Source organism: Anguilla rostrata, chromosome 18 (genome assembly GCF_018555375.3).
Source record: "Anguilla rostrata isolate EN2019 chromosome 18, ASM1855537v3, whole genome shotgun sequence".
In the NCBI taxonomy this organism is placed as follows: domain Eukaryota; kingdom Metazoa; phylum Chordata; class Actinopteri; order Anguilliformes; family Anguillidae; genus Anguilla; species Anguilla rostrata.
This window is the reverse complement of record NC_057950.1, coordinates 19,360,782-19,383,370: the sequence shown is the minus strand read 5'-3', so window position 1 is coordinate 19,383,370 and position 22,589 is coordinate 19,360,782. Positions and strand designations below refer to the sequence as shown.

Here is a 22,589-nt window from a genome sequence, read left to right as displayed (position 1 = left end):
TTTCAGCCTGCTTTTGAGTTCTGTCTTCTCCTAAATTGGATTTATTTCAGTTTTTAAATTCTATTTTAGGAATAAAGTTAATTACTGCCATACCATATTGAGCTTTTGATTGCAAACAATTCAACTCCATAACTCCATAACATGTTCAGTAATAAATGGCGATTTTAATTAAAAAGATGAAAAAATGGGACAATGGGAAATAGCTGAATTAAAAAAAAATAGCTAAAAAGATTATTTATGAATGTTAGACAATTGTGCTGTGAATGAATAATTAAAATACTGGAAGAGGAAAAAAGACATTCCTCTATTCAGATAAAGTCTGTTTCATCGCATGTGCCTCTTATGTTGCAATTTTTTTTTTCTTGAGGAAAAAATGTAGCCTAAATAATGTTTGAGAAAATAAATCATTTTACATTTTTATTTGCATGATGATTTTATGAAATTGAATAGTTTTTTGTATTTTGACTACTAGTGTTTACAGCCTCAAATGTACATGTTTTTTTTAAATTAACAAATTTCATTTTATATAGATTTGTGTGTGTGTATGGAGTGTATGTGTGTGCGCATGTGGCGTGTGTGAGAGGGAGTGTGTGTGTGTGCGTGCCTGAGTGTGTGTGTGTGCGTGTGCATGCAATGACCAGTGACTGGCTGGAGCTGGCTGTTCTTTGGGCCCTGTTGGGCCTGTTGGGGAGGGGTCTGATGCTGGAGCCACAGGCCTGGCCCCTCCTCTCCCTCCCCGGGCCTGGGCTCTGCAGCCCTGGCACATGGCTGCCCAAGCAGGGCCTGTTCCTCCCCTGCAGGCTCTCAGCCCTGCCTGTGGCGCTGGAGCAGGGGGACCCCAACCGGCTTTGTGTGCGTTCATCACCCCCCCCCCCCCCTTTTTGCTGAGGGGCTCCCTCATGTCCCAGAACAAACTACCAGCCCCCTCCAAAACCAGCGTGCTCACATGCGCACACACAAACGCGCACAAATGCGCACACACACACAAACACACACACACACGGGCAAACACACACGCATATGCACATGCACACACACGCATGCCAGCATGCACACACACACACAAATACACACACGCATATGCATACACACACACAGACACACAGACATATACATGCTTTCCCAAACATGCACACACACTCACCCTCTCAAAAACATACACTGGCACACATGCAGACTCTCCCAAATCAGCGCACGCACTCACACTCTCCCAGGTCTGCACACACACACTCACACTCTCCCCAACCTGCACCCTTTCTCAGACACACGGCTATTTATACCGCGCTGCTTCCGGGCTCAGTGGTAGTGTTGCATGTTGGGCTCCTGCAGCCGTAGGCGATTGGTGCATATTAAGCAGCCAGCTTCTTGAAGTATGCAGGATTTCACAAGCATTGTAAAATTTTCCATCTGGTACGCCTGTGACTCACGGTGTTGGGCTGTTTTGAAAGCGGCTGAGTTCAGTTTGTGATTTTATAATGCGCCGTTAGCCCTCTAGCCGCACCATACTCTGATATTAATCGATAATGTGTAGGAGTTAGGCATATTTCCGTCAGCAGCCATCTTGCCTGATGCAGTGATGGAGACTGAGGAGGTGTGCAGCATACTTTGGTCTATCCTTATTTATTCATGCGAGCGGGAGAATACATGTGCCGTGCAGTACCTTCATTTCAGCCTTACAGAGTTCTTCTGGTTCCTTCCAGTCCAGCAAAGTGCTGTTTCCTGTCTCACCCCCAGGTGCTGGAGGATAATGACTACGGGCGGGCGGTGGACTGGTGGGGGCTGGGCGTGGTCATGTACGAGATGATGTGCGGCCGACTGCCCTTCTACAACCAGGACCATGAGAAGCTGTTTGAGCTCATCCTGATGGAGGACATCAAGTTCCCCCGAACCCTCTCCGCCGACGCCAAGTCCCTGCTGTCCGGGCTGCTCATTAAGGACCCTAACAAGAGGTACCCCCATCCCACCAACCCTCCCTGCCCCTCTATTGACCTCTACCCACCTCTCCTGCCCCCCTAATGATTCCCATCTACCCCACCTGCTCCCCTACTGACCCCCACCCACCCTTTCTGCCCCTCTACTGACCCCTACCGACCCCTACCCACCTCTCCTGCTCCCTACGGAGCCCTACCCACCCCTCCTGCCCCTCTACTGACCCGCATCCACCCCTCTTCTCCATCTACTGATATCTTTTGTTTTTATCCCCAAGGGCTGAAATATTTATTCTCCTCAAAAGCACGAAACACAGTTTTGTGAGTTCAGTTATAACCAGAATGTTTCCTTTTATGAGGGGGGAAAAATAATGGTCACTTGCATTTATTGGTTGACGATTGATTGATTTATTGTGAGTCGATTTTATGGTTGCTCATTAGTTTATAGTGTTCATTTGAGAGGTAAAGTACTGTTGCTTTTTATAGACTTGGCGGTGGTCCAGACGATGCAAAGGAAATAATGCGGCACAGTTTCTTTACTGGAATCGACTGGCAGGATATCTACGATAAAAAGGTAACGATGAAGATGTTCAGCTATAGGACACAGTTTGACTTCAAAGGTGTGGCTTAGGGTCCCCAAGAAATAACGTAGTGAAAGCAAGCATCAGTGCTCTTAAGATTTCACTGAAGCCACCATCATTTCTCGGTTCAGCACATGGCAGGGTTAGAACTGGACAGCAGCCCTGGGTCAAGTACGTATTTGTTTTGGATTCAAATATTTTTCTGTGCTCTATTGATCTTGCCTGGTGTAATTGAACCTGTCAATATGACCAGAAGGCGAGGTTTGCACTTTTTGAGAGTGTTTCATTGGTTCCAGTACACCAAACAAGATCAGTAAAGCGTAGCAAAGTATTTGAATCCAAAACAAATACTTATTTGACCCAGGTCTGTTGGACCTGGAACTGAATTAGGGACAGGTAGCAGGGACCCTGGAATCTTAATTTGGAGTGTTGTGGGGTCTGCTGCACATTCTGATACTCCAGTCAAAGTTAAATGAGCATGTTTTGTGTACGGTACTGCACCTGTGTGGGCTCAGATGGGACTGTGTCGTGTTCTCTTCAGCTCATACCTCCATTCAAGCCTCAGGTGTCGTCAGAGACGGATACCAGGTATTTTGATGAAGAATTCACAGCACAGACGATTACAATAACACCTCCTGAAAAATGTGAGTTCCATTTTTCTCAGTGCCGCGTTCTTACATGGTTTGGTTTTTTTGGTTAGCCTGATGTGATGTGTAAGAGTGTAATTGATTTGTTTGAGTAGTAGTTAATATCATGTAATTAAATCTTTGTGGATTTGTGTACTTTATTTGGTTATCAGTGGCATAGTGGTTGGGGAACTGGACTTGTAACTCAAAGGTTGCTGTTTTAATTCCCAGGACTGTATTTGAAGGACTGTGCTGATATCACTGGCATTGTAGACTCTGCAAGTGAATTCTTTGAAGCTGGTAATGTGGCTGCTAATCAAGCCTCCTTCCATAACTCCCCCCCTCTGATCGATGTTTTGGTTTGCCCTCTCTCCCCCCTGCAGTTGATGAAGATGGTATGGACTGCATGGATAATGAGAGACGGCCTCACTTCCCCCAGTTCTCGTACTCGGCCAGCGGGCGGGAGTGACCCTAGTACTGCCTCCGACAGTACCCACCCCCCCAAACCCCCAGACCCCAAGACCCCCAAACCTCTAATCCCCCAAACCCCAGCCTACGTATATTTCTGTGTCTTTATTTATTTTCTGGATGGGGAAACCATTAGAAGCCTTTCTTCGGTTGCTATTTTTGGGAATCTCTTACTTGGAATTTTGCACGTTGGGCCAGATCATGCCGGTGCTCTGGCCGGGGTGAAGCCACCTGCATTGACTGCAAGCGACCGTTCGGTCATAGGTTTTATATGTTTGTCTGTCACTTCTTTACTTAAACTACTGTGTTTTTTTTGGTTGAAAGCCGCTCACATTCCTCATTGAGAACAAGAACAATAAAACGCTGCCTTACACGTTCCATTTCAGACAGAAGTCGGCATGGCTCGTGGGTTTGCAGAAGCCTTTCTGTCCACATTGCTGTGGGTTTCAAAAAAAGTTAATGGTACACGGTACTTCTAAGTGAGTGTTAACCACTCAATTGACATGGCGTTGTTGCTTCTTTAAGCTTGTTTTAGGGTAGAAACTGCCAGAAATTATTCTCTCAGGTGACACAGATGACAGCTGTGTTCAACTCAACTACAGGTATTATTAGCTTTACTCAACACTAACAATGCCAAACAGTCTCTCTGCAGTAACCTCTCTTGGACAAAAGGCAGTTATCTTAACTGTAATCAGAATTAATGACTTTTTTTTGAGGTTGAGCTTTTCATTTTAAAAAAGTCATTAGCTGTTGTTTTTAGTTACACAATAAACTGTGACGCTCACTTTCCGCTTGTAGTGAAATTAGCTTGGGTGCATGAACATTTAAAGAGGCAATAACTCAGGATATCCCTCTCAGACAATGTATTGAGAGGGCTGTGCTGATATCACTCTAGACAGTGCACTTGAAAGGCCATACTGATATCAGTGGCAGTGCACTCGGATGTCCATACTGATATCACTCTTACAATGCACATGGAAGGCCACACTGATATCACTCTGGCAATGTAGTGTTGTAATGTAATGTAGTGTAGTGTAGGACTATGCACCAAGCTGTGTGTGAATATGAGCTCCTACAGTAACTCAAAAGGTACTGCAATTCACAGCAATGTGGGCCCAGGGGGTCCTGCGAACTGGAGCCATGCAGTTTCCCAGCCAGTAACGTAGACCGTCTAGCCCGAGCTCAGATGAAAAACAGAATCTGACTGTCTGGGAAGTGTGAGAAAGAGAGGAAACATAGGTACATGTCCTTCTGAGGTTCTGGAGATCCACTTTACTGATAACACACACACATACACAAACATGCTGTATGTGTGTGTGTACGTGTGTGCGTGTTTGTGTGTAATTGTAAAAATATATTTATGTTACGGCAGATATGATTCTTCCCTTCAGTGATGTAAATATGCAATGCTTTTTTTTTTAGACATATCATTGCTAGAAAGCAAGATTTGTGTTATTGTATTAATAGCTGGCTGAGAAACAAAACTTCTTTTTTTTGAAGCTGAGAACTTTATGGGTTGTACTTTCTGCTGACGCTCAGTGCTGGGGGAGTGGCCGGGGGTTGGGGGCGGGGCCAGTGTTAAAACGTGCACTCGCAGGAAGAATGAACCGCTGACCAGGCATTCAGAAATGGGCGGAGCAGAAAGAGTGAAGCACTGTTAATATTATTTTGTTCTTCAGATAAAGTGAGTTCTTTTTTGAGACTTTATTTTTGTTTGTTTTTGCATTTGCTTCAAATTGTTTTATTTATTTGTTCTTGTAATTTAATTGTTCTGGTTGTTACGAGTGTTGTCCAGTCTTGTTCTGGATCTAAGAGGCACCTCTAAATGGCTTAAGAATGTAGTTGGGCACAGTGTTGAGGCCTTTTCTGTCATTTTTTCTTTCATGTTTCCATTTCTTTTTTTGCCTGCATATTAGTTAATTAGAAAACCTGCAAAAGTCCTCCTATAGCCATTATTACTGTGGTAATATTTATTTATTGTTAGTATTCATAATTGAGCATTTCAGGGGCTGAAAATTATTTTTCTTTACAGTATGTTAAAATTGTTGATATCAGTTTTGTTCCGCTGGTGAAAGGGGCTGTTTGAGATGGAAAACCCAGTGTAACAGACATCTGGTCATTCTGAAGTGTGGATTTACTGTACTCTGAATCACAGCTCTCAAACTCCAGTCCTGAGGGCCATAGGGTCCGCACATGCAGGGATGCAGTGCATGCAGGTTTAACTCCAGTCCTGGAGAGCCACAGTGCAGGTTTAACTCCAGTCCTGGAGAGCCACAGTGCAGGTTTAACTCCAGTCCTGGTGGGCTGCAGTGCATGTAGGTTTAACTCCAGTCCTGGAGGGCCGCAGTGTCTGCAAGTTGAGCTCTGACCTGGGTTCTGCAGGACAAAAAGTGGATAGTTATTTTAAGCAACACTTACAGGGGCTATACTTTAAAATATTCTTGTATCTGAACAAGTCCATTCAATAAGAAATTGCTGACTGAAATCCAGGTCTCACTGTGCTGCATAGTTCATAAGTTCATAAGTCGGATGTGGATACTGTAGATGGTCTTGAGCAGATGGACAAGAAGCTGTACTTCATTAACCCCAGTGCATGTGTGATCAGCATTAAAGGAGATTACCAGTTACAGGAGTTACTCTGTTTTCCATTAACACTGCCTTTAACCAGTCTCTGAATCCCCAAATCTATGGCAGCTGCTTAAAGTGACAATGTTCAGAAGAATTTTGTCTCTTTTCTTAGATTAGTAGAGATCCTTTGGGACCATAAAGAATTGTAAGAGTCTTCCTCATTAAGACTGAGAGTATTGTACATGTAATTTAAGGGAGTCTTTCCAATGGGGTTTTGTGGGACTCAACCCTCCCTGGTAGATGTGAAGGAAGGGGATTGGCTCCTACGTTGTACTGGCTGCAGGGAAGCCTCATTTGCACATGTACATCTGTGTGTCACATGGCTGAAATTCCTAGTGAAGCAGCTGAGAAATTATTTGAGAAAAACGGGCACACACTCGCAACTTTGCACTTAAACAAGTAGTTCCAGGCTTGCTTTTCATATATTCCTGGCAGAATTTTCCCAACTCAATCTTAAACGTGATCTCCAGCATATAAGTGAACGGGTGTAGATCATTCTTCTCTAAGGCTGCCCCTAATTATTGCTTATAAACTTTTCTTTCACTCTACTACCTGCTATATGCTGAGCGTAGGAAGCCTTGCAGGAAACATGCTTGACATTAAACATTGTTCAGAAATGAATTCAAATGCTTCCATAGCTTACTGTGCATTTTATTTCTGAAAAATATGTAAATTTACATCTACATAATGTAAATCTGTGACATTAAATGGTTTTTAATTTGAGGTAGCTTAGCAACACAGAAAAATGTTTTTGTTTTCAGATAAAAATGGTCAAGGGTACCACGGTAAACAGATACATTTGAAATGGACTGGGAATGATAAAGGCATTTCAAATGGAACGAGAACAACCAGATACCTAAACTGTATCTGATTGGATGATTCTTTTCTTGCAAGTGATTTCACTTTAATTACACTGGCGGTTTGGAGCTGGTTGCAAGGTAAACATGGTGTGTGATTTGGAGTTGGTTGAAAAGTAAACATGGTTTGTGGTTTGGAGTTGGTTGAAAAGTAAACATGGTTTGTGGTTTGGAGTTGGTTGGAGAGTAAACGTGTGGTTTGGAGGTGGCTGTAGAGTAAAGGCGGTGTGTGATTTGGAGGTGGCTGTAGAGTAAAGGCGGTGTGTGATTTGGAGATGGCTAGACAGTAAATGTGGTGTGTGGTTTGGAGCTGGTTGAAGAGTAAATGTGGTGTGTGGTTTGGAGAAGGTTGAAGAGTAAACGTGTGGTTTGGAGATGGAGGTAGAGTAACAGTGATGTGTGGTTTGTAGGTTGTTGTAGTGTAAATGCAGTGTGTGGTTTGGAGGTGGATGTGCAGTGAATGATTGGGAGGAGCAGACAGAAACCTGCACATGGAGGGCATGAAGGCTCCTAGAGTCGGATAGAGAGTAAATCCCAGTGCTTAAACACTCTTCAGAGCAAAGATTCAAGACTTCAAACTGAGTCACGACCCAAGGCTGTGCCCTAACAGCATCTGTAGGAGGGTGATACTATAGCAATAGAGTCATGATTACACATGACTGCAGAGGTGTTGTCAGAGGGCTTTATGGAGTTATGATTAAACCTAGTACAGTATTAGGACCTCTGGGTGTTGAGGGCCCGGGGCTTTGGGGTCCTTGGGTCTTGGGGCCCCCTGAGTTATAGGGTCCCTGGTTGTTGGGGTCCCTGGGTGTTGGAGCAATGTTTCACTAAGACACTTGGTTTAACTTGGCATAGAAGAACCCAAACAGACATAAGGAGCTAAAGAGAAGTTGATTTGAGTCTGTATATCTGCGATGGACTCGTGTAAGGAGTCATTTGATTCTGACTGGTAATAATATGGATGTCAGACAGACAGGAGGTTAATGTGTGTGTGTGTGTGGTGGGGGGGTGGGGGAATTCAGTGGTGTTGGATTAGGATGCAGCAAGTGAGCAAGTAGAAGGAAGGTGAATAAGTTGGTTGTTAGTGGGCGGATGTCATTAAGCACAGTAAGGACTGATGAATGTGTAGTACACCCATGTCCCGGGGTAAAGGAGGAAGAGAACCCCCCAAAGTGCTGCCACAATCAGACAGCCAAATAAGGCTAATTAGCATGTTTCCAGTAAGTTAGAGGGGAAAGCAAGTTAGAGAAGGAACCATTACCCAGAAAGCTCTGAAGTGTTGCTGTTCATCTCATCCCTGAATGAAAGGGTAGGTTCTGGAAGTTCTCTCTCTATACATTTCAGCATTTCACAAACTTCATTATTGAGTGCTGTGGTAGGGTCATGCGGGTTGTTTCGTGGGGGTGATTTTGAGCCACTTTTGCAAACTGAGCCAAGACGATGTCACTGTTGTGACAAGACAGGAATTTCACATTAATGAAGGGGATCATGGGAACGATTTTGGATTACCATTGGAGGACCAGTCCAAAGCTCTTTCACATTTACAAGGAGTTTCATTACAGGGTACATAGCCTTGCTGTTCCCCATGTAATTTGTTCTACTGAATAAAGTTATTATTTAGAAATACTGTTGCCCTGTTGGTTTTAGGTAGTATGCACACAGTAACTATGCGATATCTGCAGAATTTCCATGGATATTTGCTCGATCCCACCATGTTGAAATTCTGTGCTAGGCTGCAAATTATTCTGGCACAATAGAATAATCCAGAAGACCCAAATATCTAATTCAAGGGGTCTCATTTATTTGGAGAACTGAGGTTCCTGAAGAAATGACTAAAGTCAGATTGAATTCTTGGCATCAGTTAATGTCTTCCAGAATTTACATTTTAGTTTCCCAGAAAGAGGACGTTTTTATTCCGACTGAAAGAACAGTATTCATGTAACAATCTGGGAAAAATCTAAATTTACAGAAATTAGGCTTATTCTGCTTTGTTTTGTTTCTCGCTGTCTCACACTGCCCGTTTTATTTATTTGAGGAGTAACTGAAACGCTCCATTTTGAGATGTATCTGGATTGCTGACTAACTGTCTCTCAGCCCTGCGTCCTTGCCATGGAGATTGCATTCCCTCTCTCCTGCAGTATGAGGTACAGATTTCAGTCCTCGTTCACAGAAAGAGGTGATTTTTGCTGGCATATTAATGGCCACACTAAACGTATTCTAGGTTTATGGTCAGCTCAGCCACATGTTGATATCGTTTCAACAGATGAGTTATATGGGTAATAGAAGCTACATATTAAGCCAAGCAGTGTGGTGTTGTTTGTCTTAATATTTCCTGTGACAAATGATCATTTGATTATGATGAATAATGCACTTATGAATTAGCAGTGGGCTGGTTTTGTAAGAAAATAAGGGATCGGGGAGGAGTTCTGTTTGGGGATATCTTGCATGCCAAGGTCATTTAAGGTATTGCGTTGTATACTACTGAAACAAAAAGGATGTTTTTTTTTTTTTACATAAATGGTCAGAAAATACAGAACAAAACACTTTTGATTCCATAGTCTGCGAGAAGAAAAAAAAAAAAACAACTTCCAAACATACAGCAGCTTTTTTGTCTCTGTTGCACTTTTTTATATTTCAGGCTGAAAAGGAAATCGTGTCCCTGCTTAATATGTTTGTAAAAAAAGAAAAAAGAAAAGCACAGATCTTCCTCCCTTTTCCCCACGCGGTGAGGCTCAGGCTGAACCCTTCTTTTCTCTGTAAAAATGTAATATTGTATGAGGTGTGGAGGACAGACGCGCGGGTGTGATGGCGTCAGAGCAGCTGCCAGGAGACAGGTTTTACTCGGTGACACTGATGGGGCCTGACCTCTCCCATGATTCCTTGCACCCCACCTCTCTCCCGGATCCCCCCCGAGCGTCATTTACATCCAAACATGTCTGACACGACGGGCGCGGAGGTGTCGTCTTCGCCGCCAATAAGCCGCCTCATCGGAGAGTTCTGGCGCAGCAGTGTCTCTCAGCAGTTACCATAAGAACAACTTGCAGGTTAAACAAAGAGACAGATGTATGTATGCCCACGCAGGAGATATCACATCATGTTCCATACGCCCATCTGCATGATGGTGGAAGTGCCATTCCTTTGAGTGGATCAATGTGCTGTTAGCCAGTCCCTCCTGGGGGGGGAGGGGGGGTCCGTCCCCTTTGTCGCGACTCGGCCAAGTAACGGTGTGGGTTCTATCCTTACTAACTGCAGGGTCTATATATATAATATATATTTTACACCTCAACGTACATACTTTGCTGCTACTGTTTGTACTGTCTACAACAGATTTTCTTGTTATCTTGCTCCTGGTAGTGTATTATGAACGAGCATGAATTGTAAAGTATTTATTTAAAAATGACAAATCTTAAAAAGACAAAAAAACAACTTGTAATTAATTTTACGTCCATGTAGCTTTAGAGTTTGTGACATTTCTTGACCTTGCTAGCTCTGTCAATAGGTGTTAAGATCTAGTCATGTGGTTAAGGATTTTAAGCAGAAGGGACTAAACAAAAAAAGTTCAAACAAATGTATTACTGTCGGTCATATTTAAAGAATAAAAATACTGTATTTCCTTGCGTATAGGACCCACAAGGATGTGAAAATGATCTGCAAGAAACTGTTTTTGTACACTGTACATCCTTAGTATTTTTACACGTAAATGTATATGATAGGGGCGCACATTATTTTCCTTCTTACAGACGGCTTAAATAAAGCACTATGTCAATCTGCCCCCACCGAGCTCTCGTCTCTGTTGCGTGTGTCTTTAACCCGGTGCTGACCGAGCTGATAGCAGCGCGAGAGTCATTCTGCAAGCCTGGCCAACCGCACCCACATTCTCAGCCACTGTCAGTGGGAACAGGTCTACAGAGGCAACACCACATTTGTACATTTAAACTCAGCATCTGACGCATAGAGAAATGCTGCACATTTATAATGTCCTAATACCATGTATTTGTACATTCTGTATTGAACATAATTTACTACCTGCAGTTAAGATTGTTGTGTTGAAGTATGAGATCGGTGACGCAATTCTGTGAACAGCAGTTTATTAATGATATTAAAAAAAATACAAAATTGAAAGACAATGTGTAAACGTGCGAGTAAGGCGTTTTAAAAACCCTGTTTCCTGTACAGTGTTCCCAGGCCACACTGCAGCGGAGTGCCCCTGACGGGAGCTCGGCTCCCTGGGATACGCGTAGCGGCGAGTGGCGCCGCCCTGCAGAGGAGGCCCGGTATCACCAGCAGGTATCCAAACTCGCGCTCTCTCCGGCCTGATTGGAAGCTGAAGAACACGCGCACGGGTTTCCCCAGCATTTCTGGAGCTTTCAGAATGAGGGCTCGGGCCTCGCAGTGGCAGGTACCTGGAGAAGAGACACACAGTCAGAGCCCCGGCCCACACAAACCTGCAGCTTTCAGTGGACCTGTGGAGCACGTTTTAAAAAATAATAATAAATAAATAGATTTTCAGTAGGCGCAAAATAAATTATTTTAATTTAATGCTGTAAACAGCATCCCCTGCTGGTGAAGCTAAGCGCACATTTACATCTATATGTTCATATTCCCCAATTTCATCAGTTACATTTGATTACTAGATATGCTGGAGAATGTCATGGCATTAAATTCATCACATGAACACTCTCACAATCACCTGTACCCAATCACGTTCATACTTACCTGCACACTCACATTCACCTGCACAGTCACAATCACACTTACCTGTACACTCACTCACCTACACACTCACAATCGCATTTACCTGTACACTCACTCACCTATACACTCACTATAACAATCACACTTTCTTGGATTCTTAAGATTGCAGGATAAAAGGGAAGCAAAGCAGAGATTTTTTAAACATTTAAACAGGAATTATTAAAAAGAGACTATTGCAATATAGGCTGTGGGAAATCCATACAGAACTGGCTTTGCGCTTTTCTGAGGAGTGACTCCATTTTGGTGATGATTCTCTGGTAGAGGGCTTTCCATGGGTTATGCTGTTATGTGATTATAACAGCATTTAACATCATAGTTTGCCAACAAAATTAACTGGATTGATGTCGTTGAAAAGCGCTATCAGCTAACAGGCTGCTCTTTTTCTGTATTTTATAGACATCATTTAAAAAAATAAACCCAAATTAATGATTGGATAAATATGATTTTTGGCTGTAGCACAAAATATAAAATGATATATAAAATTGAACTTAGATTATGTAAAAACTGATCTTAAATGATATAAGATTTGGGATTGATTACACAATATACCGTGTAATTAAGCTCAAATTTCATATATTTTGTGTAATTAATCTCCAATCAGATAACATGCAATTAAGCTCAAATTTTATGTATAAGATTTGAGCTCAAGTACACAATATCACATTTGAGTTTAATTACACAATATATAAAATTTGAGGTTAATTACACAATATATTCAATTTAATCTCAATTGCAAAATATATATAAACTTAATTTAATTACATTATATGACATTTTATTTGCATCTGTGTCTGTTTGCACCATCCCAGATGAATGATTGGATAAATATGAATTGCTGTTGCACAATATATAAAAATTTGAACTTAATTGCATTATATATAAAAACGGAGCTTAACTAAAAGATATCAGATTTATAATTGATTGCACTATATATATATAGCAGAACGACCCTCTTTGCTGTCAATCACACGCCTCCAGCATCAATCTGGAGCAAAACCTGCTGGGGTCCAACCTGGAGTGACCCTGCAGCCAACTCCTTCTGTAGTGTGTGTGTGTGTGTGTGTAGTGTGTCATAGGTGTGTGTGTGTCTGTGTGCGTGCATGTATATGCTCTCTTGCATGCTGGCTGAATTTCTCCATGAAGAGCAGTGATCATGCATTAGCATGCACAGTTCCTTATTTTTCATATGGCTGTGAAATCCAGTGCAGTTTCCACAAACTCTGAAAGTCATTATGTAACCAAAGCAGGTGTGTGTCAGTAACTAATGACATCGTGCACTGTGTCCCACATCCTGGTGCAGGCTTGGCAGTGGCTTCCTGTGCTAGTGTGTGCATTACAGCGATGGGGTGAGTGAGTGTACATTCTCAGCCAGCTTCAGAGACAGGCCTGTGGTACCTGAGTGAGCCGGTTGTGCATCTCCTCGGTGAGGATGTGGCGCTCCTGCATCAGCTGGTTCTGTCTGCTGAGGAGCTCCATGACCTGCTGGGCGCTGGTCTGACAGTGTTCATCCAGCTGCTGTAACCTGCAGGCAAGACAGGGCAGGCATTGTAGCCGATCACTGATCACAGTACCGCCTTCTGCCGTTCTCTCTGTCCTCAGTTTACTAAATATCCGCTATTCAGTTTACTAAATATCCGCAAAAACCCCAAAATGCTGATCCAGTTTGACACAGTGGTGCTTCCTATAGTGGAGACCATGGTGGCACTGCAAGGGGTGTGCAGTGACTCATTAAAATGGAGGCAAATAGTCCAGTAAAGGCCAACACTCCAGCTGCCAACTTATTACAGCATCAAAAATGATACGCACAGAACGCTTAAATATTAAAAGTTACTAGGTGCTTTGTTTATCATACCAAGACATGCACATACACGGCAGAATATGAGATTACGCAAGCACAAACTGTTGATATTATAATATATTCAATATTTAACCACCGGCACGTTAATTACATCCAATTAATTTAGTTAAATGTTAGTGTTACACTGCGCAAAATTTGTCAAAGGAGTCAAAGATGATCTTATGCTAATGATCTTGATAATTCAGGACTAAGAATATGGTAAAATTAAACCAAAACCATTTTCCTGTGATGCGATTTTGATTAATTTTAGTATTGTGTTTTATTTCATGGCACTGTTTGAACTTAGTCTGTGGAGTTTAAAAAGTGCCATAAAATATGGTGCTTGAAACCAAATGGACAGCTAATGATATAGCATTACTGTACCGCTAAATATTTGTATGATATATAACAGTTAATTATAATTATTAGTATTGATCTGTTCACATACTTCTAAGGAGAGGCTTGTGGGTGAGAACGAAACAGGCTATACAGACTCCAGGGTTTAAACATGAATGCCCATAAATAAATCTGCAGGAACCCACACGTCCACTATGATCATTTAAATGCAAACACACAATCTACAAATACTATTCATATAAATCACAGCTTCAGATTTGGACATGAGAAAATGTCCACATCCTATACACATCTTGAAACGGAACAACAGCCACACTGCCTGGATTTTTAAATACATGAAATCATGTAGGAGGCATTGGCTAGCAGACTGGCGAGCAAATTCAACATGTCATCTTTAAGAATCTGTCAAGTTAAGAATCTGGACGGATTCAGGAGCTTTGTGTCCAAAAAATGTAATCCAAGTAACCTCCTCTCCATTCAACATAACCCCACTGAACAGATAAACAAACACTGTCTGAAAAATATTCAAGGATACATATTGGATTAAAGAAGCCATCCCAGAATAAACAATATTTTGCCGAATTTGGCCGAGTATGAATCACATTTCTGTACATGTGTGGGAAGCAAACCCAATTAGTCATGTCTGCTGTATACAACCAAAGTTAGTCTCTGGTGATATAGAAAGATCAAGAAACTGATAACCTTTAAAAAAGTATATACAGTCTGCTTGTCTTCAAAGTTCAGATCTTGCCTGGTTATAAAGCCAAGCAAAAACAGGCCCTATTTAAGCCAGTTCAGAGCAGGAGTCAGGAGGGTCACAGAGACATTTCCTCAAACTAACCACACAAAGGCACAAAAAAAGATTATAATACACTGTAGATATTCAACATGAGCACTGGTAAATTATTCAGTGTAATAATGAGAATGTATCCAACTACTGGGAGCAGCACAGGGCATGATTATGGGCAGCGGATGATTGGTCGAAACACAGAAAGAGGGCGGAGCGGACAGTGCTGTGGGGCTCCTCCAGGGAGGTTGGGTACTGTACGAGCACCTCAGGGGCAGGGTGAGGGGGGGCATGGGGAGGCCCCTAGCTGTTGCTGAGGGGTGGAGACAGATGCCCCTCTCCTGCTGGCTGGGGCAGTGCCGTCTGTGCCCCCCTCCCCGCCCCGCCGGAGCTGGAGAGCGTGTTCCTCCCCGGCTGCAGTGGCCAGCTTGTCCTGGGCTGGAGCGGCTGCCTCCCTCTCGCCTCGCCTCCGGAGCCTGGCACTAAGCTGCTGAGGATGAGCCTGCCCCCGCCCCCGCCCCCATGCCGCGCTGCGCAGGAGAGCAGGGGAACGAGGACACGGGTCTGCTAGCGCTCTGAAACACTCTCAGATAACGCTCTGAAACACACTCAGATAACTCTCTGAAACACACTCAGCCAATGCTCTGAAACACACTCAGATAACGCTCTGAAACACTTAGAAAATGCTCTGAAACACTAGAATGCACCAAAACACCACTAAATTGCTGAAGCACACTCAGAAAGTGGTCTTTAACACTCTGCTAATGCTCTGAAACATACTCAACACACACTCTGAAACACTCCACTAGCGCTCTGAAACGAATGTAGGTTTCAGGGTCCATCTTCGATGTGTGTGGAGGGCAGGAGGGTCTGAGAGCGAGTGAAATGGAGAGAGGTGTGGGGCCTGGGGCTGGGAAGGAGCATAACAGGAAGGAGGCAAGCTCACTCACAGTAGGGGTCTGATTAAATGTGAGCCTGACCCAGCCGCGAGAGCATTCACCGGCACACAGCTTAATTAGCTTTTTAATACAGCTTAGCGTACAGAGCATTGGCACAGGCAGTGGGCTGACCACCTCTGCCGCTGGGGTGACAGGACCCCGCCTGCCGGCTCCTGGAGTCACTGAGATGCAAAATGACACTGCCATAGATCCCACGCTCACACACCATATACAGGGCCGTGGAAAAGTGTTTGCCCCCTTCCTCATTTCCTCTACTATTACATATTTGTCACATGGAATGGTTTCAAATCTTTAGACAAAATGTAATATTGGACAAAGGGAACCTGAGTAGGCACAAAACATTTATTATTATTATTTAATTAATTTAATGAAAATAGTTATCAAACATCCATATCACCCATGTAAAAACGTAATTGCCCCCTTAAACTTAATAACTGGTTACAGCACCTTTAGCAGCAATAACTGCGACCAAACACTGCCTATAATTAGATATCCAGTCTTTCACATCGCTGTGGAGGATTTTAGCCCACTCTTCTATGCAGAACTGCTTTAATTTAGACAAACTGATAGGTTCATCAGCCATTCAAATGGGACTTGCTTTTGTGTTTTGTGTTGTGTGGATCATTGTCTTGCTGCATAACCCAAATACGCTTCAGCTCACAGGCAGATGACCAGATATTCTCCTGAAGAATTTTCTGGTACTGAGCAAAATTCATGGTTGCTTCAATAATGGCAAGTCCTCCAGGTCCTGAGGCAGCAAAGTATCCCCACACCATTCACACTACCACTACGTCTGACCGTTGGTATAATGTTCTTACTGTGAAATTCTGTATTTGCTTTATGCCAGACATAATTGGACCTGTGTTGTCCAAAGAGTTCCACTTTTGAGTCATCTGTCCATAGAACAATTATCCAGAAAAGCATAGTGAGTCCAGCATTGATATTTCTCTTGGTTAGCTGTGATTTCCACCTTGCTACTCTCCCATGAATCTCATTTTTGCCCAGTCCCTATCTTGTAGTGGAGTCATGAACACTGGCCTTAGCTGAGGCTAGAGAGGTCTGCAGTTCTTCTGGGATGTTCTTCTGGAATCTTTTGTGACTTCCTGGATGAGTTCTTGCTGTGGCCTTGGAGAAATTTTGTCAGGCCAGCCACTCCTGTGAAGATTCACCACTGTTCCAAGTGTTCTTCATTTGGAGATAATGGCTCTCATTGTGGTTCAGTGGAGTCCCAGAGCCGTAGAAAAGCCAATTCAACAACTTTTTTTCCTCATCTCTTCTGGAATTTCCTTTGTTAATGGCTTAGTCTACTTGTAGAAACCTTGTGGTGACTAAGTAAAATATGAATGGGGCTTCAATTTAATTGGGCTGGCTGCAATCAAGCCTGGCTGTGTTCAATGAGCTGGATCTAATTCTAAATTAAATTTGGTTAATCGGTTTAGTAACTAACAGGGAAATTACTTTTTCACATGGGTGATATGGGTGTTCGATAATTTTTTTCATTAAATAAGTGAAATAATAATTTAAACAAAACACACTTGCACACGCACGTGTGCACACATACACACAAACATGTGTACAAATTATCTCTGTAACCTCACTTAAGCCATCCTAGAAAGGGGTCATGTACCACGGTAGCAATCAGAACAGTTTCCACATTTAAATAAATATTTCCATATTATACTTCAAAAAGAAAACTAAAACATAAATGTAACCAGTCAGGCGATGCCGATGGCACCTTCCTGCCACAGACTGGCGGGAGCGTAGCGACTGGTGAGGGCGCAGCTTTAGAGCTGAAGCCGCTTTGATAATGAACTGTGAGCGGGCTGCGCAGAGAGTGTGCAGCACTGCCCCCTAGGCACCGTCAGCAAACTGCCTGGGACTGACAAACAGCCCGCACATCGCTCAGCCCAGACCGCGAATGCACACAGTTACAATGTTCATTCATTCATTAGCCAAGACTGTGCATCATTATGATCAGTGGAGAAGTGCAAAATGACACGTACACACAGGTGCACACACGTTTGTGAATGTGAAGGTACAGTGTGCAGAGTGGGTTTGTATTTGTATGTACAGTGTATAAAGTGTGTGTATGTGTAGTGTGTACAGTGGGTGTATGTGCATATATATAATATGTAGAGGGTGTGTGTGTATGTATAGTGTAGAGAGTGGGGGAGTGTGTGTGTGTATAGTGTATAGTGTGGGGGAGTGTGTATGTGTGCATATAGTGTAGGGAGTGTGTGTGTAGTGTACAGAGTAGGGAGTGTGTGTATCTATAAGGTAGGGAGTGTGTGTGTGTGTGTGTACAGGGAGTGTGTAAAGATTCAGTGGCCAGCCTCGTCTCCAGCAGCAGTGAGGCTGTTTCTGAAGCCGCATGGCCATTTGTTCCCATTCACCGTCTCCCCGAGCCTTTTCCGCTCAGCGAAAACAACTGTGTGCACTCAGAGCCCACATGGCCGCCTATTCCCCCTCTCTCCCCTTCCAGAAGCCCACATGGCCGCCTATTCCCCCTCTCTCCCCTTCCAGAAGCTCTGACCATCTTTCTTTCAGCTGCCATATGGTTGGCAGAAGCCTGTAGATTTAGCAGCACATCTGCGTATACATTACTGCTCATCTTAAAGGGGCCCCATGCAAGTGTGTGTGTGTGTGTGTTGAGTATGTGTGCACATATGTGGGTGTGTCATCTGAGTGTGCACGTGTGTGTGTTGTGTGTCTGTGTGTTGAGTATGTGCGCACTTATGTGGGTGTGTCATCTGTGCATGCATGCGTGTGTGTGTGTGTGTTGAGTATGTGCACACGTGGGTGTGTCATCTGAGTGTGCACGTGTGTGTGCGCACGCGTGCGTGCCATGCGTGTGTGTGTGTGCTGCGTGCGCCGTGTGAAAGGGTGCTTGTATAATGGTTTAAATGACATGCTGGCATGCTGGGGGTGATGTGTCATTGTGACACAGACAGAGACGCCAAAGCAGTGAGTAAAAGAGCACAGGGCTGAGAAGCAGAAGCAGCTCAATACCTCTGCATAGTAATCAGTGCTTTAAAAACATGCACTGGAAACAAAGTCTCAATTACACATTAAAATAACTACAGGAAATACTATATATATATATACAAAGTACAAAGAAAATGGTTCAGAAAAATAACTATTATCTGTGCCTTTCTCAAACCCAAGGCCATATTATGAAGAAAATGTCATCATGGGCAAAAATATATTTTAACAAGAGAACAACAAAAATAGATAAGGCAAACAAAAAAAATTAATCAGGGGGCACGAATATTATTTACAGAAGCAGTGAACTAACAGGGTTAGCGGTGGAAGTGGTCTTGAGTGAAAAGGAGCGTTTTGAGTTGGGATTTAAAAGCAGAGGTATTGGGTCAGTCCCACGGGTGCTGTGAGAAAGTGTTCCAGAGCTCAGGGGTCAAACCCCTGAAGGGGCTGAGCCTGTTCCCATGTCCAGCCCAGGGAACAGGAGTGCTCATCCAATTTTACACCCTGCATTTGAGCCCTCCCACCAAACTCTCTACTCTCATCACATTAAATACTCCATCCTATCAGCCCTGTTACAGTCAGTAAATATTCTGTATTAATACACATCACCAGGGTCCCTACAGAATAGAATTCAATCAAATGTTGACAGATGAAGTTATTTTTAACATAGAAACGAATTCAACTAGATATGCCACAACATGATAATGACGCAGAGATATACCTAAAACAAACAAAATGAAGGAGGAGTGACTTTATTAGACCTCATAATTATAAATGATAGATCTCAGAAGTGCTTAACATATCAATGTAAAACAAATAGGGGATATTTGGGCATATTTTGATGTATACCAGATTTTAGAATTTACAAATAGTGTTACGACTTGTTACAAATATTTTTCCGACTGCATGGTTGTGGGTCCCCTGAATTTTGTTTTCATAATCCTGGCCTTCTTTCTATCACCCATCCACCCACCCCGAATCACTGACCCAAAAAAAAAAAAAAAACGGTACTGAAATAAATAATAAATAAATAAAGAGCGCTGGAGCCGTCGTGCACTCAAACCCCTATGTTGCCTGGCAATCTCGCCGCGATACGAAAATAAATCAAGCTGATTTTCCAAATGTTTCATGCGCGTCTTGCTGCTACCGCTCTTCGCAGCACAGATTGCGCGCGCTCAGGAATATCGGAGAGGCGGCTCAGTGGCTATTCGCATGCGTTCAGAAGCCGTTTGCGCTGGCTTATTAACACAAACGCCTTCGCCACGCTCGCTCGCTGGGGCTCTCCTCTCCCAGTCAAACTCCCCCACACCTCGCGATCAGTGCTATTATTATTACTACTCAATGTATGGAATCTCAAGCTTTTACTTCTTAAGCGTTTCCTTCACATGTCCTAAATAATGCCTTGGTTTGATGGGCCATACTCAAAGAAAGCCGATGTCTGGCAGTCGGGTTCGGTTCAAACCCACCCTGGGCATGTCAATGTCCTGAGCAAGACACCTAACCTAACACTAACTGCTCTGGCGAATGGGATCATGTACGCTTGGATAAGTATAAATGATCATTACCATTTACTGTGTAATGCATCTTTTATGTTGTCCCAACACCCATTCTTTGTTAGTAACTGTCACTAAAAATGTACTTTAGTAAATTGTTAGTAATTAAAAACACATGCTATAAATGATTGAATATATATTCAGCAATAAATTATGATTGACATATTTTTTTTATTTCAGACAAATAAAAAGGGTTTTCTGTTGGTCTGATGTACCGTCTCACTGGATATTGTGTTTCTACTGAAACCTCTGACAAACTCAAAAGACAAAGTCTTTGATTGACAGTCTCTGTGAGTCATGCACATTTCCCTGTTCTGACTCCTTATGGATTAATCGTAAACAAAGACACTCCCAAACAGTCAAACTCTGGCAACTTGTCTACGTTTCCATCCTGGGCTGTTTTCTCATTTCTCTTCTGAGGCATTTTGATACGCTTAGTTGTAGCTAGGACTCCTCTTTGCTCTCTTCCTCAGCTAGCTGACCTTACAAGTTGACCGCCAAAACTAGCAAACAGTTATGACTAATAGACGCTTGACATTGGACAGCAGCATACACAGACGTATTTTTCAACAATCTTTGCATATCAAAAAATAACTCTAGTACCAAAGAAATTACCACAGATTATTTCATTGAATAGTTTAAACAATATGTGTTCTGTTGAATGGGCACATAGGTTAAGTTTGACATGATCACAGACCGTTTTGAAAAGAAAGCATCGATTGAGACGAGTTTGTTTACTGAACGATATATAGAACAGAAGGCATTTCAGAATTTAGTTTGGGAGGGCAGAGGAAAAATGTGGGGGGGGGGGGCTCCCCCAGATCCGGCCCTGCTCCCAAACTCATGTATTTCTCATCGTGATGTTGAGCTAAATTCTAATTTGTAAGCATTCTTCATAAATGGATTTTTAACCCAGCTTTTTTTTTTTGTTTTGTTTTGTTATTCATTTGTTATTTATTCCTTTTTTTGGCCTGTGAGGCTTGCATTCCAAGCTTTGGTTGACAAAAATATGAAAGTAGAGAAGCGAAATTAAAAATTCACATTTGAAGCCACAAAAAACATTCACAGCCAGACTAACGGCTCTAGTAAATATTCAGATGTTTGGATACGGCTTTCTGTAAAAATAGTAAGCATTGTGCTGTGTAAATGAATAAGTGATGACATTATAAGGATGTGAATAAATATGTGCAGTGGTGATTTAGTGTGTGCGGTTAAAGACAGGCGTGTGTGCAGTCTGAGCGTAAAGGTGAAGTGGGTCTCCGTCTGCCTGCCTGCACAGTGCCTTCTCTGCCAGGGTTTAGTGGAGCTGGAGCAGGTGGGTCCCCTGTAGCCCTATCAGCTGTGCAAAGGCTTGAGGGGGACCATATAAGCACAGGATGAGCTGTCATGCCATTCCTCCTCTCTGTCGCCATCTCTCTACCACTCTCTCTCTCTCTCTCTCTCCCTCTCTCTGTCACCATCTCTCTCTCTCTCTCTTTCTCTCCCTCTCTCTCTCTCTCTCCCTCCCTCTCTCTGTCACCATCTCTCTCTCTCTCTCATAGCATATTAAATAGAAAACATACTTTTATATTTGACACGAGCAAACAAAAATCCAGATGGCAGTTCTACAGTACATGGACAGCAATGTAACAACAATTCGTGCATTGCCGGCGATTTAAAATACAATGAATAATTCAATATTTCAACAGCTGATGATTATTATGCGAATGATCTATGTCATTTTTTTAAAACCGGCGGAGTGACTGCACCAATTTTTTTTGGGGGAAAAAAGCGATATCTCAATGCACAAGCGCAATGTAAGCAGAGCTTCTCCTGCCATCATGATCAGAAGTCAGCCACCCAAATTTCCAAACAATATAAAGCTGACTTTCACTCAACTCAACTGGTTCATTTTCTTCTGCTGTTGCATTAGTGGAAACTAGTGTTGTGAAACAGTTCTTTGTTTCTCTCTGAAGAACCAGCGAATTTCACTTTGATTCACTTTAGCCTTCTCCCTAAAGAAAACACTTCACGAGCATGGCAGAGCTTTCACACTACCGCCAGCAGCCGTGCTCCACAGCCACCGAAAAGTTCGCTATCCCTCTGAGCTGAACTGAAGGTTTGTTCGCCATTCTCACGTCTCTAAGGACATGGGCGGGTGTGAGGAACGCAGCCTCTGTCAGCTGGAACTCAAGAGTTCACCTCACAGCTGCGTTTGAGTGCACATAAGATCACACTTCCCCTGCTTACACGCAATCCTGCTGTATTTCTGTGTGGGGCTGTCTGCAGTGT

General features: G+C 43.0%; 2 protein-coding genes across 5 annotated transcripts in view; one reads left to right on the top strand and one right to left on the bottom strand.

The window, feature by feature from the left end:
- The window catches only part of LOC135245278 (RAC-gamma serine/threonine-protein kinase-like), a 68,914-nt gene extending 62,053 nt beyond the window's left edge, over nucleotides 1-6,861 (top strand). For all 4 annotated transcript variants that reach the window (XM_064318237.1, XM_064318236.1, XM_064318234.1 and 1 more), the window contains 4 exons: nucleotides 1,735-1,949; nucleotides 2,415-2,502; nucleotides 3,051-3,153; nucleotides 3,519-6,861. In XM_064318237.1, coding sequence (XP_064174307.1) covers nucleotides 1,735-1,949; nucleotides 2,415-2,502; nucleotides 3,051-3,153; nucleotides 3,519-3,604 — 492 coding nt within the window. In that variant the 3' untranslated portion in view covers nucleotides 3,605-6,861. The remainder of the gene's footprint in view (nucleotides 1-1,734; nucleotides 1,950-2,414; nucleotides 2,503-3,050; nucleotides 3,154-3,518) is intronic.
- Nucleotides 6,862-11,159: 4,298 nt separating this feature from the next.
- The window catches only part of sdccag8 (SHH signaling and ciliogenesis regulator sdccag8), a 46,068-nt gene continuing 34,638 nt past the window's right edge, over nucleotides 11,160-22,589 (bottom strand). The window contains exons 18-19 of the mRNA XM_064318243.1: nucleotides 13,239-13,365; nucleotides 11,160-11,491 (exon numbers count right to left, since the gene is read on the bottom strand). Coding sequence (XP_064174313.1) covers nucleotides 11,456-11,491; nucleotides 13,239-13,365 — 163 coding nt within the window. The 3' untranslated portion in view covers nucleotides 11,160-11,455. The remainder of the gene's footprint in view (nucleotides 11,492-13,238; nucleotides 13,366-22,589) is intronic.